This window comes from Aspergillus niger (genome assembly GCF_000002855.4).
Source record: "Aspergillus niger supercontig An02".
Lineage (NCBI taxonomy): Eukaryota > Fungi > Ascomycota > Eurotiomycetes > Eurotiales > Aspergillaceae > Aspergillus > Aspergillus niger.
Genome location: NT_166519.1, coordinates 857,880 through 875,563, shown reverse-complemented (window position 1 = coordinate 875,563; position 17,684 = coordinate 857,880). Strand labels below are relative to the sequence as shown.

At 51.8% G+C, this 17,684-nt stretch overlaps 9 protein-coding genes and 1 non-coding gene across 10 annotated transcripts; 3 read left to right on the top strand and 7 right to left on the bottom strand.

The window, feature by feature from the left end:
* Window positions 1-816: 816 nt before the first annotated feature.
* An02g03720 (uncharacterized protein) lies at window positions 817-3,615 on the bottom strand (the record flags this gene model as incomplete). Its single annotated transcript, XM_001399470.1, has 1 exon — window positions 817-3,615. One exon carries the CDS (start codon window positions 3,613-3,615, stop codon window positions 817-819), a length of 2,799 nt encoding a protein of 932 aa, XP_001399507.1.
* Window positions 3,616-3,918: 303 nt separating this feature from the next.
* Window positions 3,919-4,443, top strand: An02g03710 (uncharacterized protein; the record flags this gene model as incomplete). The annotated part of the gene is made up of 2 exons (XM_059746196.1): window positions 3,919-4,015; window positions 4,064-4,443. 2 exons carry the CDS (start codon window positions 3,919-3,921, stop codon window positions 4,441-4,443), a joined length of 477 nt encoding a protein of 158 aa, XP_059605130.1.
* A 310-nt stretch (window positions 4,444-4,753) lies between these two features.
* Window positions 4,754-5,851, top strand: An02g03700 (uncharacterized protein; the record flags this gene model as incomplete). Its single annotated transcript, XM_001399468.1, has 1 exon — window positions 4,754-5,851. One exon carries the CDS (start codon window positions 4,754-4,756, stop codon window positions 5,849-5,851), a length of 1,098 nt encoding a protein of 365 aa, XP_001399505.1.
* A 308-nt stretch (window positions 5,852-6,159) lies between these two features.
* An02g03690 (hypothetical protein) lies at window positions 6,160-6,570 on the bottom strand (the record flags this gene model as incomplete). The annotated part of the gene is made up of 2 exons (XM_059746194.1): window positions 6,160-6,435; window positions 6,505-6,570. 2 exons carry the CDS (start codon window positions 6,568-6,570, stop codon window positions 6,160-6,162), a joined length of 342 nt encoding a protein of 113 aa, XP_059605129.1.
* A 739-nt stretch (window positions 6,571-7,309) lies between these two features.
* tRNA-Arg (ACG) lies at window positions 7,310-7,381 on the bottom strand. Its single transcript has one exon. It is a non-coding gene; the product is annotated as a tRNA-Arg (tRNA).
* A 396-nt stretch (window positions 7,382-7,777) lies between these two features.
* On the bottom strand, window positions 7,778-9,516 carry An02g03670 (uncharacterized protein; the record flags this gene model as incomplete). Its single annotated transcript, XM_001399466.1, has 4 exons — window positions 7,778-8,605; window positions 8,655-8,738; window positions 8,799-9,171; window positions 9,236-9,516. The coding sequence occupies 4 exons, from the start codon at window positions 9,514-9,516 to the stop codon at window positions 7,778-7,780; spliced, it is 1,566 nt and encodes a 521-aa protein (XP_001399503.1).
* Window positions 9,517-9,564: 48 nt separating this feature from the next.
* An02g03660 (hypothetical protein) lies at window positions 9,565-11,356 on the bottom strand (the record flags this gene model as incomplete). Its single annotated transcript, XM_059746193.1, has 5 exons — window positions 9,565-10,064; window positions 10,458-10,571; window positions 10,664-10,762; window positions 10,941-11,025; window positions 11,117-11,356. The coding sequence occupies 5 exons, from the start codon at window positions 11,354-11,356 to the stop codon at window positions 9,565-9,567; spliced, it is 1,038 nt and encodes a 345-aa protein (XP_059605128.1).
* Window positions 11,357-12,219: 863 nt separating this feature from the next.
* On the top strand, window positions 12,220-13,423 carry An02g03650 (hypothetical protein; the record flags this gene model as incomplete). The annotated part of the gene is made up of 3 exons (XM_001399464.3): window positions 12,220-12,247; window positions 12,296-12,399; window positions 12,725-13,423. The coding sequence occupies 3 exons, from the start codon at window positions 12,220-12,222 to the stop codon at window positions 13,421-13,423; spliced, it is 831 nt and encodes a 276-aa protein (XP_001399501.3).
* Window positions 13,424-13,632: 209 nt separating this feature from the next.
* On the bottom strand, window positions 13,633-14,632 carry An02g03640 (uncharacterized protein; the record flags this gene model as incomplete). Its single annotated transcript, XM_001399463.3, has 2 exons — window positions 13,633-14,505; window positions 14,585-14,632. The coding sequence occupies 2 exons, from the start codon at window positions 14,630-14,632 to the stop codon at window positions 13,633-13,635; spliced, it is 921 nt and encodes a 306-aa protein (XP_001399500.1).
* Window positions 14,633-15,128: 496 nt separating this feature from the next.
* On the bottom strand, window positions 15,129-16,800 carry An02g03630 (uncharacterized protein; the record flags this gene model as incomplete). The annotated part of the gene is made up of 3 exons (XM_001399462.1): window positions 15,129-15,441; window positions 15,532-16,161; window positions 16,208-16,800. The coding sequence occupies 3 exons, from the start codon at window positions 16,798-16,800 to the stop codon at window positions 15,129-15,131; spliced, it is 1,536 nt and encodes a 511-aa protein (XP_001399499.1).
* Window positions 16,801-17,684: the final 884 nt, after the last annotated feature.

Genomic DNA, 17,684 nt, shown 5'->3' with positions numbered 1-17,684 from the left:
CACCCTCCATCCCAGAGCCCCAGCCCAGCGTCCCCTCCTTCTCAACTACTGAAGTCCCCGAAAGGGACCCTTCTCCCCCTCCTGAACGAACTAGCAGATTTACGCTCGTCGAACGAACCCGCAAGTCCATGTCCCTTATCGTACCACCCACCCAACCCCGGCCAAGAGAAAGTTTCCGGTCCCACCGACATCGGCCCTCTTTCCCCATCAACCAATTCGAAACTCCCCAGAAATCACACACCATTCCCAGTCGGGCCTCTACGCCACGCGACGAGCTTTTTGACGAGGAAGCGGACTACGCCAGCGTATTCAAGTCGCGGCCCCGCGTGGCGCACAGTCCGGTCGCATCGCCGGCAGTGCACATCAGCCCCATTGGGGATTTCGATCTGAGTCCAGACGAGGAAATTGACCTGGACGGGGGAGACGAGGAGTATGTGCAGGATACTCCGTTGGCGTCGAGGCGGAGGGTTTTATGATTGTTACGTCGGTTCATATTTCGTTTTGGCTTTATTAATTCTTATGTGTGACGTTCTTTTGGGAGACCATCATACTTACCCCTCTTACATGCCTATACCTACATATGATTAATGTTTATAGATCCTGGATGAAAGCAGTACACGATACAGCAATTGATTATTATTTTAGTGAGATACGAATACACTATCATCATGCTTTTCTGCAATTGATCAGCAATCCCTATCTATGTCATTATGTCGTCCAGTACCTCCGTCCCTGTGCCTGGTACATACCACCAACGCCAAACATGAAAACATACAGACAATTATACATACATGAGTTAACAAAACAACACAATATCTATCGACGACCACCCCTCCTCGTACTTCTCCGCGTCGGCCGCGGCTCCGGCTCATATTCCGACTCGGACTCTGCATCTGACTCCTCTGAATCCGGTATCTCTACGGGAGACGAGAGCTCCGAGTCAGAACTTAACGAGATCGGATTCTCCACCTTGCCATCGTCATCGTCATCACTATCAGCAATCTCCGCATCAACAACCTCCGGTGTGGCAGGCTCAGTCGGTACATGCTGCTGCTGTTGCTCATGATGATCAACAATCAATCCCCCATCATCATGATCATCTCCCTCCTGCCCAGGAAGAAGGAATCCACCGCCCCGATCTACATCCGCCCCGTCCTCATCCTCACCAGGAAGTAGGAACCCGCCACCATGGACTTCCTCGTCGTGCTCATCCGGAGCAGGGGCAGAAGCAGAAGCAGAAGCATCTGGATCAGGCAAACGACCACGACGATTTGTAAACGGATTATGAGCATCACGCTCATGATCCACCCCGTCGTCCGCATTCCCACCATACTCCTCCTGTACACGCTGCTTAATCCGCAACCCGAAGAGAAACTTCCGCCAAGTCTGCAGAATACGCGCCTCGGCTTTGCGCTGCTCCCGCTTACGTTTCTCTGCGTCATCCACTAACCAGGCATCTTTAACGAGGTCCTCGTTTTCCGCAGCGACAACCACGCCCTGGATAACAGGGACAGCCATCTTCGACCCGAACTCGAAGCCTGTGACTGCTTCTGCATAATCGACGCCGAGTTTCTTGCATACGCGCACAGTTCCAGGCCAGGGAATATGGACCGCACCGCGGGGCACCATGCTAGGGACGAAGCAGTCGATATTGCCGTATTCGTTTTTAGGTATGACACCGTCACAGATGGGGTCTGGAATGATGTATTCCGTTTGATGGATGGCGTAGAGGCCCTGTTTTGGCTTTTCGCCGTTCTGGCGCTCGAATTCGTCGACTTCGCGTTTGCGGAGGAGAGTGACGGCGCGGATGGGCACGCGTTTCAGGGGCATCTCGCCAGCCTTGGGTCTTCGGCCTTCTTTGTGCCAGCTCTCTGCGGATAGACATTTCAGGACGTCTTTGCGTCGGAAGACTTTCTCTTCTTTGGCTTTGGCCCCTTTGCCTGTCTTGAAGGTGCGGACATGTCGCGCACCGGGTTTGAGAGCTTCTTCGCGCCGGAGGAAGCGTTCGAGGACGAATTCCGTGGATGTGCGCAGGCTTTGGAGCGTGTCACCTTCTTTGCCGGGTTTGCGTTCGGGTTGGTTTGGGAGGAGGTCCTTGGTGTCTTCGAGGTCGTCGACGGCGGTGCGTTGAGGTTGGGCGCGTTGGTAGACGCGGAGGATTACGCGGAACCAGTCGACTTCGTAGTATTTGCCTTTGCGGCCTGGTATGGGGATCTTCTCGACGGGGATCCGGTAGCCTTTGGTTTTGCCAGGCCAGGTGCGGCGGCGGAGATAGCGTGTTGTCACGTCTTTGGCAGTCTTATCGGACGAGTAGGCCACGACGTAGCAGATAACTTGCTTGGCTTTTTCGGCTTTGCCGCCGCGAGGTTCGAAGGCTGCTTGGAGCTCGGGGGTGGTGGCGACAGGGTTGCGGAGGATAAGCGGGTCGACGGGGATGATTTGGTGGGTGATGGGAGAGGCGACTTCGGTCCAGTAGATGGGGAAGGGCAGGTCTTCGTCGTATTTGCTGAAGTACTTGCTACGGGCGGGCTTTGTGTCGTCTTCACTGCTGTCTGACTCTACGTCAATGGCGTCTTCGGTTTCCGCATTCTCCGTCGATGGCTCGGTGTCTGCGCTTGGCTTGGTTGTGTAGGTTTCGCTCTTGGTCCAGCCGAAGCCAAGGGGCTGCAGACTGGCGACTAGTCGAGCTTCGATGTCGAGAGCACGCAGCAGAGCCGTGAACAGCTGGGCGCCTACGTCACGCGAGCCCTGCATGTTCTCGGCAGCCTGGCGGAACTCCTCAATGCTGGCTATTCTTTCGCCGTGTTTCTCGGGATCGTGGTCGTCCTTCTGGAAGGACTTGATCTGAGCCTCCAACTGAGCCATGGGGCGATACCCCTGCTTACGTAGCCCAGGAGCGGTGATCTTGAACTTGCTCTTCCAGTAGGCAGCGAGGACCTTGAGAAGGATGATAATGGGGTCACCGCTGCTCATGTCAGGTTGGCCGGGTTCAAGTCGCGACGAGCCTTCAGCCCAATCCCGTTCTGATTGACGACGCTGCTTCCCTTTTCCTTTCTTCGACTTCTTCTCGGGCGGTGGCTCTGGAGCCTCGAGGCCGGATGCAATGCGCCATTTCTTGACCTCTTTGTGTATGGGTTGGGGTAGCTTGCGGCGCAGGATCTCGTGGAGCTGGGTGTCGTTGGCCCAGACATTGCGGATGGCGTTGTGGTGGAGCAGAAACTGCACATGTAGACAATGGGTTTGGATGCGGATTTGGCGTTCGATCTTTGACGGGCCCTTTTTCCCTTCGAGCAGATCAGTGAGGTGGATCTCGTTCTTGTCTAGTGTCAACTCCAGGTCCTGGTGCTGGTCGGGGTTGAGGATGGAAGGCGTGGCTGGGGTGGCGTTGGCATTGGACTCGATGGCGTCCTCCCAATCAACCTCGTCGGAGTCGCTGCTTTCCTCATCCGATCCATCCAGTGCCTGGGGAGTTTCCGTCTCTTCGGGAACATCGCTCAGGGACGATTCGGTGTCAGTGTCTTCGATGACGGCGGCGATGGGAGGCGTCGCATGACGGCGTTTGGCGGCGGGCGGATCCTCGGAAGAGAGACGCTTTCGGGGGACGTATGGGGGCATGCAAGCAGCGGAAAGCAGGCGACTAGAAACTTAGATTTAATCTAGAGAAGAGTAAAAGAAAGAAAAGAATATGCCAAGGTAATGGGTGGTGGATAATGAAGGAAAAGTTGGAGGAAGGAGAAAGTCGAAGGGGAGGTTCGCGCCATCGAGGCTCGGCTTCTTCTCCGCGTCTCCCCCATCTTTATCATCAATTCACCCCACATCTTCGTCATCCTCCTCTACTATCCTTCTGTCTCACGAATCATCCTACGATTCCTTTCCAGACTATCTGTGCATATCTTCTATCATCAGTACGATCTCGAAATGTCTGCTACGATGGATGCCGCGCGCCGCTTCTTCCTGTCGCCGCAGTTTGCCGTGGCGGGGGCCAGTAACGATCGCAGCAAGTTTGGCTACAAGAGTAGGTCCCATTGCCATCACTTTGCAGGCCGTTGCGCCGGCTGACCAGCAGTCTTTGCTTGGTATCATCAACACTCTCTGCCCGTTACTCCCCTCAACCCCCGCGCCCCTGAGATCGAGCTGCCGTCGCAGACTTACAAGACGGTCGCATCGCCCCGCGCGTTGCCCAACCCCGGCCAGACTTCCCTGTCTATTGTGACACCTCCCCCAGTGACCCTTGCCCTTCTCAAGGAGGCCCACAGTGTGGGGATCCCCGCTGTCTGGCTACAGCCAGGCACGTATGATAAGAGTGTGTTGGACTATCTAGATGGTCATTTCGAGGCAGCGGTGGTGGGAGACGGTGGTGTGGGCGGCGAGGGTTGGTGTGTGCTGGTGGATGGAGAAAATGCGTTGAGGGAGGCCCATCGCGAGTGGAAGGCCCAGCTGTAGTTAGGCTTCATTTGAAATAAAGAACTAGGAACAATAGTAATATATGCTGTTGCGGTGAACAAAGTAACGGGGAATGAAGAAATGGTAAAAAAAAGAAAGAAAGAGGGAGGCTGGCGGTGGCTCTTCTTGTTGGGGACAATCCCGTGTTTTTTCTCCTCTTCTTTTCTTCTTCTTCTTCCCACCTCATCTTCTTTTCTCACCTCTACATCTATCTGTCTCCATCGCGCCCACGTTCTTTTCTCCATCATATGCAACCCCCTGCATCTCCTGTCCTTCCCAGCCACTGCTCGTCCCCCCACCTTGAAGAAGGATGCCAGCCAGTCCATTCTTTCTCGAGTCCCCCATTCCTCCGCAACTCGATCTGGCCGGCGCTCCATCACAGCTATTCCAAGTTCCGCCCACCCCGTCAGCCTCATCAGCTTTATATCGCTCGATCTCTATCCCCAACCGCAAGAGATCCCGTCTAGAAGTTGATCGTCGTCCTTGGCTGGATGTCGACACCCCCTCTAATCATGTTGCCTCTGTGATCTCTCCCGACGATCTTCTCCTCGGCGTGGAGGATACCTCCGTCGATCACGTCTATCGCCCCAACCGTTATCGCAAACCTCGGTCTCTCGCACTCGATGACAGTGTCGAATCTCTTAGCGAAACCGTGGATATTCGCCGTAAACGCAGCCGCTGGGACCCGTCCTTGATCGAGGCCTCTCCGACCGGTCACGATGAAAAAATGACGATCACGACCATGACCCCAACTACGACCACGGCTCCTGCCGTCGTTCCTCCTGTTGATTACCCACAGCCTGCTCCCGTTCGCTGGAGTCGAGCTGTGCTCGGTGTGGTTGGCAAAGTCTGGGACTTTTGTTGGAGCGGAGCTTTCCGAGGGTTTTATGCAGGCGGTGGGCAAGGCTATACTATGACGGCGGAGGATGCACAGCCCCAGCTGGCATCCCCATCGATCGAGAAGGAAAGCATTTCCACTTCTCAGCGGCAACAGGGTTCCTCGAGCCCTTTCCCGGGACAATATCCAGAAGATGATCTCAAGCACAGTTGGGTCTTCGTGTCCGCGCGCGAGGAGTTTATGGACGAAGCCAGCCCTTCTCAGCGCAGACGAGTCCACCGGCGGACCCCAGCACATACCCACTCCCGTCGGCGGTCGCAGGGCAAGCGAACGCTGATTTCGCATGCGCCGTCTATGCCGACGAAATTGCAATTTTCATCGCCAGCCAAGCCGCGGGAGAGCCCCGTGTCTGTGGAGACGCAGCGCTACATGGCTCAAAAGCGTCGCATGGAGCGCGAGGAGGATGCCAGCCTTGCCCGGTTGAACCGGCAGCTACAGGCAATGATCAAGGAAGGGAAACAGGCACTGGGGACCCGCGTGGAAGTGGACGACTTAGATATGGAGGATTAGTGCGCTTTTTCACTTTGCTTTTTTACGACATGTGATACTCTACTCGACCCTGATACCCTTCGTTAAACACCTAGATGACGATACTTGACGATTGGCGACGCTCGTTACGACTACGAATCATGAAACCAACCGATAATGACTGGCGTGGATCTGTTTTTTCTCAAACCCGATTGCGCGTGTGATACGATATTGTTATAGTTAGCTACCATTAGGACAAAACAGAACCTGAACCTGAAACCATGAACCTTATAACTGCATCAATCATTCATCATCTCATACCCCGAACTTCCTTCCATATAATACCAATCTCACTGCCTTTCAGCCCCATCCTGAGTTCCAGCTCCCACACCCGCCGAATCCTCAGACCCATAGATAGGACTAGCCTGGCCATCCCCGTTATTATCATTACCAGAACCAGGCCCTTTATCATCACCAGGATCCTCATCAGCAGCATCATCATCCTTCTTCGGACTAGGATTCAAGAAAGGCAGGTGCACGCCAGACAAGAACCCCGAGAGTCCTCCTTCTTTGGCCAGCCCGTCGAAGAGGTTCTCGCCAGAAAGGCGCGCCGCTTTGCTTGTAGACTGTGGGGTTGTCAGCTTTTGACTTTCATTATGTACTATGACATGATACGACGTAAGATAGAAACGTACAGGAACTGGCATGGCCACTACGCCCATGACAAGGGTAGCGGGCACAGCGAGGGTGAGGAACTTCATTGTCTTTGTGTTTTTTGCTTTGGTTTCTGGGTGGGATAAGATCCAAGGTAGATGGATGAATGAATGAATGAGCGACCGAAAGAAAGAAAGAAAGAAACCCAGTCGGAAGAGAATAACAGACGGTATTAAATCCTACCATCTACATAATATCTTATGTGTGTGAATCTGGCATGCTACGCGTCAGTATCCATCCCCCCCTTGATTTGTTGGAAGACGCGGTGCCTGCATTCCTTGTCTGACAGTCTATCTACTAGTTTCTAATAAAATAGGGTGGGTTGTATGGCTGCCGGCAGGGGGAAAGGAAGAACACACATAATACTGCCCTTTCCTTCTCTCCCTTCTTCAAGGCTTGTTTGTGTTTAGCTCATGGTTAGAGTTGAGTACGGAGTCCTTGGTATACATTAGGACCGTTTTGTCTTTCTCGTGTCTTGGGTTAGGTCTCAGTCCATGTGTTAGGTTTACCCTTCTCCTGTGGTTAAGAGCATGGGTAGTAGAGTAGGTAAGGTAGGGTTACGCGGTAGGGATGGACCAACGAACTGAACTCCTTGACAATCTCGAAGTCCGAGTCAGTTTAACTAAGTATAACTGGTTCATGAGGTCTGATTTGGATAACTCCGATTGTTGTTCACTTTTGTGCTTGTCGATGTACTTCAATGAGAAGGGAAAAAGAGGTAGTCGAGTAATGAGGCGCATTCTTGTGTGAGGGGAAAGAGGAGGGAAGGAGAAAATGGCAAAAAATTGACCTACGCAGGACTCGAACCTGCAATCTCTTGATCCGTAGTCAAGCGCCTTACCATTGGGCCAGCAGGCCAGTTGATGTATGTTTGCGATTTATTTGTATTAATAAAGCTAAATATTGTTAACTGATATCCCTGCTTCAATGGTAGTTCATTTGTAATGATTCTTACTCTTATTTCATCACCTTATTATTAACAGAAGAAAACGTGGATCCCTTATAAAGTATTGGTTCCTCTTTGATATATCACGCTGTTTGATTGTTTGCTAGTATTTACATTCGTTATTGAGGAAACAAATCGACAGCGATATGTGACATGCATGTATCGATAACCCATGTCCTCCGTGCTGTACATTATCACTTCAGTGTTGAGTATGACCGTGCAGGTTTAAACAAAAACATCAATATTCGTATAAATCAAACGCTAACCAGACGCCATCGCTATGCTCACAATATTGGCCAAACAAAGATTCATGTCATCTGCGGCTGAAATTTGGGATTCGTCCGGATCCTCTCACCATACTTGAGTAAGAAAAGCGAAGCTGGGACAAACAAGAGTGCGATAAACCCTAGTAGGCTGTTTCCCCATCCTAGCCCGAGGGCATCGTACAAAGGAGTACCCGCCAACGGGATCGTAGCCCCGAACAGGCACCGCAGAGCCAGCTCCGCAGATACTGCGCTGGCAGCATAAAGAGTATATGAATCAATCAGGTACACCTGTGTAACCAGATGAACGAAGAAGATGCCTGCACCCACGAAAAAGGTCCCAGCGATGGGAACTATCCAGTGCAACCGGTATTCTGCGGCCCAGCCGTACCAAAAGAGTCCGATTGGGACGAGAATGCATCCGACCACTAAAGGTGGAAGTCGATCTTCTGGCTTCATCTTGCCATGGATCTTTTCCTGCTTCTTGAGGTATCGATCGGAATAGTATCCCACGACGATCTGTCCAGAGCAGAACCCGAGACCCAGTCCCAGGTAGCCGAGACCTGCTTCGCCGGGAGTAAAACCGTACACATTCTCGAAGACGCTCGTAAAAGTAGTGAATAGTGTGTACATATAGCTGTAGGTGATGGAGCTGTACAAAGAAACGATCATAACGATGGGTGATAGGAAAAGAAACTTGATCGGACGGCTGATTGAAATCCAGATAATTTGGCCAATCTTCTTATCTATGTCGTATTGAGTTCGGAACGGACGTCCAGTCTCTTTCTGAAGTCGCTTCGCCTTTCGCTGGAGCAGCGTGGGTGCATATGTCTCCCGCAAAAATATAAGGGAAGCAATCACGATGATCCCGCCCTAATCACATTAGAAATTTGTTTAACGATACGGTATCGAGCCAACTTACAAGGATCGCCTCTATCCAGATTGTCCAACGCCATCCGATATTTTGGACAATGTAACCACCATAAATCGGTCCTGTGACCATACCCTACAGCAGAAATTAGACCCGCATTGATGGTTACCGTCTAATGGGTAGATTAAGACTCACCATGAGGGGACCAACTGTCCAGATCGTCATTGCCGTCCCTCTCTTCTCCATGGGAATCATATCCGCAACAAAGCCTCCACCGACCGTCACAGGTACGGAACTGGCTATGCCCATAACGAAGCGTGCCATTATGAGCATTGATATGTTCACACTGGCGGCGCAAACAACTGCAGCCACTGCAAATAGTATATTGGCCAGGTGTGTCATGGGAAGTCTCCCGCTTATCTCAGTGAGAGGCGTCAGAACCAGAGGGCCAAGAGCAGACCCCATCACGTAAATCGAAATCATAAGAGATGAAATGGATGGGTTGTGGACATTGAACTCTTTCAGAACTTGCGGCACGCCGGGAGCGAATACCGTGGATACCATAGATCTGGGACAGTCAATTCAGATGCTCGTACGGATGCATAGTCTTAGCGTAGACGTGTCGGACTCACACGTTGAAGCTGCTCAAGGATATCAACCCGATAATGACCCATTTCCGCAAGGTGGTCCAGTTCATGGGGTTCTGAGGGTCGTTTGGCCCGTCCCAGTCCACAACGAGGTCATCCTTGTCTTGGGGATCATCCGATTCTAATGCACTATCTTGTAATGTGACTTCTCCTTCTTCAACGTGCACAATGTCTTTCTCCGCAAAGATCGTATCAGCACTCTCCAGGCTAGTCTCCTGGCTTAGAGCGGCGGAGTAGTCAACATCCCCGGGTGGCGCCGTAGGCATGTTAATGATCGGGGTGGTTACACGGGGATAGTAAGAGCAGCTGGAAGATCAGGGACAATGGCACAGATGATTTTCGACATGATTTCCAACAGACAACCAAGGCAATAAGTAGCCTGACAGCCATGCTGGGAAGATAGACAAACCAGGTAAATTGAGTAGATCATTGCAGACAACGCGCGTCCAGACAGTAGATGAGTCTGGCATTCCGGCCCTTGCTGTCCCTACCGTGGGTCTCTCGTGGCTCCCTTTCTCTGATTTTGGGATTACCTGTCGCAAAATTCGCCCAAGCGGATTGTTGTGGGTACAATAGGCGTAAGACGGATCATCTAGCATAGGCAGGGGTAGTAGCACTGACGACTGTAATGGTATCCTTGCGTGACCAACTCGCCTCTGCTGCTTATCAACGTTTGCCCCATTAGGATGGAGAATAAGCCTTATCCCATAGGAACTATTCTTTGGGTAGCCGTTCAATATTCCCCACATGATCCACCATGGCGCAGAGGTCCCTGACCCGGCTCTCCTTTTGTCATTCGCAGATCGACATATCACTTCAGGAATCAGGGACAGTGATCAAAATCCCATATGGCAACTGCTCCCCGGGAAACCATTACCGTAGGATCGCGTGGCTTTGATCTCAAAATAGCTAAAACAAACTGAATTAGTTCCATCTATTGTCGAATATATGCAGCCACAGGTCGAGACCAAATCCAGTACCCACTGATGGATGCCTCCAAGCATTGGTCGTTAATTAGGTGATCACCTAGAATTTGGCCAAAATGGTCTCAAACGTTGGGTCTACACATTTGGAGGGGTAATATCGAAGAGACCAAGTAGCTACTCTTCTGCTGCTCCATGGGCGTGCTGATATCAGTGACGATGTTGAGCCTGCAACTAGCTCCGCGCGGCCCTGAAACAGGCTTGTCAGAGGGCTGAGCTCATACCTGAGGGCATCACAGCCATAGCATGTTTTGGCCAAATATGTAGATCAACCATCCGGATTGGCAGTCCTAGCTCAGATCCAGAAATGCTTGGTGAAGACACCTCAGCAGACAATTCTCATAATAGTATAGTACTATTGGACGGAAGGCGGGAGATCTCCCGGTTGGCCCATCGGCTGGCGCTTTGGACCCATTCGTTCCCAGTCAACGCTTCGGCATTCCTCCCAAGTCATGCCCACCAACCGTCGCATCTATGGTCGCTCGTTGTGGCAAGTCAAATGCGTGATATGGATCTTCAGGTCCACATCCTAGTTAACATATAGACCGAATATGCAAACGGAGCTGCGCCAAAATAGAGCTTGCTAGAAAGCTTATCGTCCGGCCGAGGTCAAGCGGTTAGAATTCATCAGATTTCCGCAGCCCCGGGTTCAGTTCTAGCCCGACAGCATCGAAGTCTGGACAGCGGTCCTAAGAGATTCTATCCACTCTTAACGGCGATCTCCCTTAGGGAGCCTAATTGATTGGTGACAGCTGCTGGGATTATTGCCTCGGGTGGGTTCGGGACTGCGGGCTAGAAGCTTATTCAGATTCCGATACACCAAAATTTGGGGTTATGTTCCGCTATGATGCGTTGATTTTGCTGCGGAGGTGCGGTTCTGCACGATTTCCTTCCGTGCTGTGCTCTTCAAATCTCGTTCTAAGAACAGGTGGACATTGAGCATTGCAAGCAGCAGGCAGTCTTTCCATGCAATGTACATTCCGTCACTTGCTGAAGCCACAGTGGGCCTTGCTACCCCGTGGCAATCGTAACCAGACGGTGGCGAGGCCGAGGCTTGCGTGCGTATCTTGTAGATCTGTGGCAGGTTGTTAACTCCCGAGTCAGGATGCCGAGTATTCGCCATAGCTCACGAGGTCAAGGCCACGCAATATCCATTATCGAAAGAAGCAAACTTCTCAATTGCATAGCATGAAGATTCAACGAGAGACGGGAAGTCTGCAGGACTGATGAAACTCGCATGCACGGGACCGTCCCGTGATCCGTTCCTTCCTTGAATTGCGAACAGCCTCAAAACATCCACCGTTTTGAGTTTCTACATTCCGAGGTGTATCTGCCCAGAATACTACTACTTCCCACCCTTTCTTCCTCGCTGGTTCCTCGCTGGTAGGTACTGTTACCTGATTTGGGTCACAGCATCAACTTCAATTGAATAAAGCTGCGGGTGATTGTCGGAATTGCAACCGCCGAGTGACCTGTGAGACTGAATAATGGCCCTTTCCATGTCAGAAACACGTTTCGACTAGAGTGATCGACCTTACCCGGGTTGCCTCAATTCTGCTTAGTCTTCATTGGAGGAGCCAATTGCTCAACGACCTGCACGGTACTTGTATGTTCTTCTCCGATCTATATAGTACTATATATAGATACGTCCCGAGTCAGCCCGAAGATCAGCACGCCGCAGAGCTTCAACTGAGTGCACTGCTGTTCGCATGTGGAAATGAATTATCGTTGCTCGATGATGATACTGGACTACGCAGAACTTGATGCTTCACAGGCTCGAGCCGTGCACATTCTGCAACGAAGTCTTTCGGCCTCAGAGAGCCTAACGTCAACGCTAGAAGTTGAACACACCCCGTAAGGGATACAAAACTAACCAGTAGCAATAAGTGGCTTGAACGACGATAGTTACTGGTTCCTATACTGTTTGTCTTTAATCGCTCAACATCGGGTCTTGTGAAGTAAGAAGTGTCAGGACTGGTAGATGACATGTCCACCACGCGTTGTATTGGCGAAGGTGAGCCAATTTCCATCCTTTGCGGTTCAATTCTGACATGTAATCCAGTGAGCCAGCTAGGACGGGCAACCCGGTTCAAACCTGGAGCAGAAGTTCTTCTAGTTTCCAGACTCGAAGATGCCACCGAATCCTTATGCCATGAAAGTTGCTCTGTAGGAAGAATGCGGTCATCGCCTCAAAATCTGCAAGCCGTCTCACAGAAACTTGAAGTTGGACTCAATAACGTCAATATTTGATGTTCATTTCATGTCATCTTGTCACCCGTCTACGCGAATGACCCGTGAATCCACGGTTAATAGAGCGCTTTAGCATGGAGATGACGACTATACATAATTCCATAATCCTCTCAGACCATACACCCATACATCATCATGAGCCAGCCACTTACGGCGAGAGACACACAAAGCGTCTTTTCCAGCTCTTGTCGTGCTTCCTTCATCTTCATATACCCACCGATACTACAACTTCCATCCACAGGCCAGCACGATACCGAAAATAAAGCTCGCGATGGACCCACGCCCAACTCCTCTTCCGACACCACCTCCCTCACCTCAACCAGTCCCTCAGCCGGCACCCCAGCCTGGACCGCAGCCAGGGCCTCAACCGGCACCGCAGCCAGCACCGCAGCCGCCACAATCAGTTCAAACTGCATCAGAAATCAGTTTCGATGAAGATCTCTCAAGCCAGTCTGGGTCCATCGGCCAAGATGCAGAAGCACAAACACGTCTGGGCCCCAACCCACCACCACCCTCTTCCACCTCTACCCCAACTACAAACCCTAGTCAAATACTCACGGCAAAGTCCGCCGTGGCATCCGCAGCCAAAGAGCTACGCTTGATCCGCAAGGTGCTCGAGCCCAAGGAAGCAGGCGAAGCGTCTTCGAGCCGGGCGGTTTCTCCAGAATTTCACGGCGGCAGTAGTAGTAGTGGCAGCAGCAGCTACGGGGACCCGTCCGCTCTCTGGCGCGAGTTCGATAATCTGGAAATTCACGCCACCAGAGGGGCGGGAATGGAGGTAGGGGTGTTAAAGGACCTTCTGGAGCAACTGGAGGCATTACTGAATGATGCGCGAAACCAGTTGATTGAACTGGAGGTCCAGAAGGCGCTGTTGGAGATGTTGCTCGCCATCTCGAAGTATCGGGGCGAGGTAGAGGATTCTAGTTCGAAAGAGGGCTAAGAAGTCCTACTACTACCTTGTAGTCATTCGTCACTCGTTTGCTTAGCTGCTACATTGTTCCACTTGCTCACATTGCTTATCATTCTCTCGAACCATAACGGAGCCCAAAGAACTATACCAATTTGGTTTAAATTAGTTTCTTAGCTGAATCTATTGCTGTTCTATACACCATATCCCCCAACCCACCAACCTGATAACAAACCACCCACCTAGTTCTCAAAAGGCAAGCCCGACTCCTTCCTCACCGATCCATAAACCGCCGCAATATCACCCTTCTCCCCCTTCTCCGCCTTAACAGTCTGCAAATGATGATCCGTAACCTCCACACTCCTCAACCTGACCCCCGCCTCCCCAGCCAAACTACTAGCATGTCTCAAATCCTTCCTGGCCAAATCCACCGCAAACAACGGCTCCTCCCTAGTATGATAATCTCCCGTAACCATGCGATCAGCATACAACGCAAACGGCCCCGGGAAAAACGTATGCAAGAACTGCTGATACACATCCGCGCCCAAACCCGTCTTCTCCGCCGTAACCAACCCCTCTGCCACCGTCTCCACGGTATTCAAGATAAACGTATTTCCGAGAATCTTCAGCGTCGTGGCGCGGCCCACGTCCTCTCCCGCCATGGAGATCGTCGCCTTGGAAGTAACCCCGTCCAGGAAGGGCTTGATGCGGTCGATCGTGGCGGCGTCACCGGCGGGGACGACGACGAGTTGGCCGGCAATGGCGGCGGCGGGGGCGCCGAAGACCGGGCAGGCGATGAAGGAGGCGCCGTGGGAGGCGAGCTGGCGCTGGATCTTGCGGGAGGTGTCGGGGTGGACGGTGGAGCAGTCGACGATGATCTTGGAGGAGAGGGAGGCGGTGGGGAGTCCGGAGATGATGGCTTCGAGGGCGGCGTCGTCGCCAACGCAGATGAAGATTATGGTGGAGTTGGAGATGGCGTCGGAGAGGGAGGTGCTGACGGTGGCTTTGTTGGCGGGGAGGGTCGAGGCGAAGTCGGTGGCTTTGCTGGTAGTGCGGTTGTAGAGGGTTACTGGGGTGGTTTGGGGACCTTTTTGGGCGATGTTGGCGGCCATAGCCTTGAATTGGTTGGTTAGTTGTCTAGTTGATGGTGGGAGCAAGGGTGGTGATGCAATGAGGGGCAGATGGGGGACTTACGCGGCCGATGTTGCCTAGGCCGATCCAGGTGATGCGTTCGTTGGCCATTGTGGTGGTGGTGATTGTGATGAGGAGAGAGGAATTGGAAGGATTAGATGGATTGTAGGACTTGTTGGGTGAATAGTAATTGAAGCTGGGGGGGAGAAGCTGGATTAAATACAGATGGAGCAGGGCGAAACCGGATGCGATGCGGGGAGAGGGGTTCAATGTTTAGCCGACATCCACGGGTCGTTCTATTGGACAAAACACTTAAGTATGGAGACGGTTCAGTGGAATTCTCTCTTCATATTCGCTAAGTGTAGATGGATACATGCTAAGCTCACTGAGTGGACCAGCTTCGGTCTATCCGACAGCCCGAACAGTCGCGGTTCGCTGTTTTGTTCAATGCCGAAGACCGGGATGCCCCGCCCGCGGAGTCATCCTTAACTAGTCAACTAGTCACTTAAGTACATTGTAGTTAGTTTATCTTCACAAATTCAATTCGTCGCTTCAGAATGCACTTTTGTCTTCGCCGACACGAGGAAAGGAAAGCAAATGACCAATGTCATCCTCGACTGCGGCTCCGAGTATGAGGAGGCTCCCAGGGCTGGCTCAACACCTCGAGAAGTCTCTCATACGCAACCACGCGTCCATCCTTGAACGGCAGCTGCCCGGCGACCTGCATGGCCCGCATGCGCATTGCATGGGATTCGTCACTAGCAGTCACCACACGCAACAGCGCATCTCCCAGCTCCTCCCCACTCACTTTCGGCGCCGACCTGCGGCTGCCCCAGATGCCAATCCCCAGGTACTCAACTCGTGCAGCATAGTCGTACGCGTCAAACCAGACCGGGAGCACGATCTGCGGAATCTCCGCCCTAGTGGATCTCGGTGTTAGCGCTGATTGCACTCGTTCCACCGCAGGTACAATGCAAACGAATGCGTAGCCGTAGAACGAACCAACTTACCTGACAGCTTCGTGGAATACATTGGCCCCGCCATGATGCACCAAACAAGTAACATGTCCACTCATCAAAAGTGACATGATCTCAAACACAAACCGCTTCGCGATGCGCATACGTTTTCCGTGTATGTAAACCCCCAGAAGCTTAACGATCTCTCTAGTCACGGCCGGGTCCTCGACGTGCTTCAGCTTCCAGAGAACCTGCATATTGAGCTCTTGCTCAAGAAGCTTCTGTATGGCCTTGGCAATTTCAATCTGCTGCTTACCGTCGTAGCTGAAACGGGAGTCCATTAGGACCAGCACAGTAGGGCGCTTCGAAAGCCAATGGGCCAGTTCGGGATCCTCCTTCACCATGGGGCGATAGCGGCGAAGAATAGGACCGCAGAGAGTCATGTGCTCAGGCACAACCAGCGGGAAGTCGGTCTCTGGCCAGGAAGGAAGGATGATACGGCTACTCTTCTTTGCTTCGTGGGACAGGAATGGGACAGGACCCTCAATTCCGCGGGCCTCGCGGGCATCATTGACCCCCTTGAGGCTAGCGCACTTCTCGAGTTCGTGCTTGAATCGAAAACCAAGGAAGATGTTGCGAAGCTTATCCCAGAGCGACATGGGCATCTTGAACCCAGAACAGATCCTACCACAGTCAGCCAATGCTCACCCACCAGCGCAGGTAACCTCACATAGGATACTTCATCAGATCACTCAACTTCCACTTCACCACATGATCCTTCACCCCACCCGCCCCCAGCAGGACATGTCTCCAACGCAAATACCGACAGACATCCACAGCCGGAGCAAAAAGCGGATCAACGACGATCAAAACCGGCCCAAGCGTCTTCACAAGTTCAACAACGGCATCAAAGATCTCCACATAGTCATCACCGGTCCAAGGAAGCAACCCCAGAGCCAAATCCTTCCTATAATTCTTCAACGCAGCAAAGAACCCAACCTGAGGGATATCATCAAATTGGCCATCTCTCATCCGGACATGCTTCATAGACATTCCAGGGATCTCTTCAAAGACTGCCTCAGTAGCGCAGGGAGAGCCTGAAGCCGCAGCATAGTAATTCAACTCCGCGATATGCCTCTTCAGCGGTCCAAAGGATCCGATGTGGACCTTGTAGGGCGAATTGCCAATGAGGAATTCATGGACCACAGCGAGGGTAACGCCCGAATGTTCCCGCTCGCTGTTCGTGAGGAAGAGAATGCAGGGTGTGCTGCTGCTTCTGCTGCTGCTGTTGTCTGCTGAGCCGTATCTGTATGTGTAAGACATGATGGCGATGCTGGTTTTGTAGTATGGTTTTCTGAGAAGTGATAATATGGTAAGCTAAGTAGGTATATGAGAAGCAAGATGAGAAGAAAGAGAAAGTAGTATGTACTTATCTTCCATCTTTGCGGGCATGCATCGAAGAAAATCAGCTGCGTTCATGTATGTGCAAAGTGACTGTCTGGCGGGGGGAGGAAGTGAATCCAAGAACACGTGTTGACGGATTGAAGATGTGTGTATGTGAACTTTTGTCGTTACCATCCGCCTTTCTGATATGGGGGAGAAGAACACCTCTGAACAGTCTCGGAAGGCGTATCATACTGTTTTGGAATGTCTCCGCTTGATGTTCTGAATGTCTCCGCTTGACAGTGAACGAAAGGCTTGATATTGGGATCCGGACTCTCACAGTGAAAGCGAGTGTTCGTTCTGAGGGAAAGGTTGAATACTGGGGAAGAATTTCTGTCTATAGTCTATGTCATTAACATTATTCTATGTCTCTATATAGTAGGTATATCAACGTTCAATCACAGCGCCGAGGAAAGTAAAAGATGGCGATGCAACCCTGTAAGTGCAATACTCGAGGATGAACCCTATTGACATCTTCATGGAGATCGTGATCATCCTTGCTCCAACAGTGCCCTAGCTACCCTGCTGTAGCCGGTTAAGCGGCCCTGACGCCCCAATTGTCATGTCCACGCATGTGCTGCGAAGATTACAGCCCTCTGATGTAGGGCTATATGTAGATGCCGCGAGCTTTCCAGCAGATCGTTCTCTCGAACGTATCCAGCCGCACTCCTAGTAAATGCACACAATGCACATAATGCATATCTAGGTGGATAAATCGGCGGCACATCTTTAATGGTGCCCTAAGGACCGTTCATGTGATATTA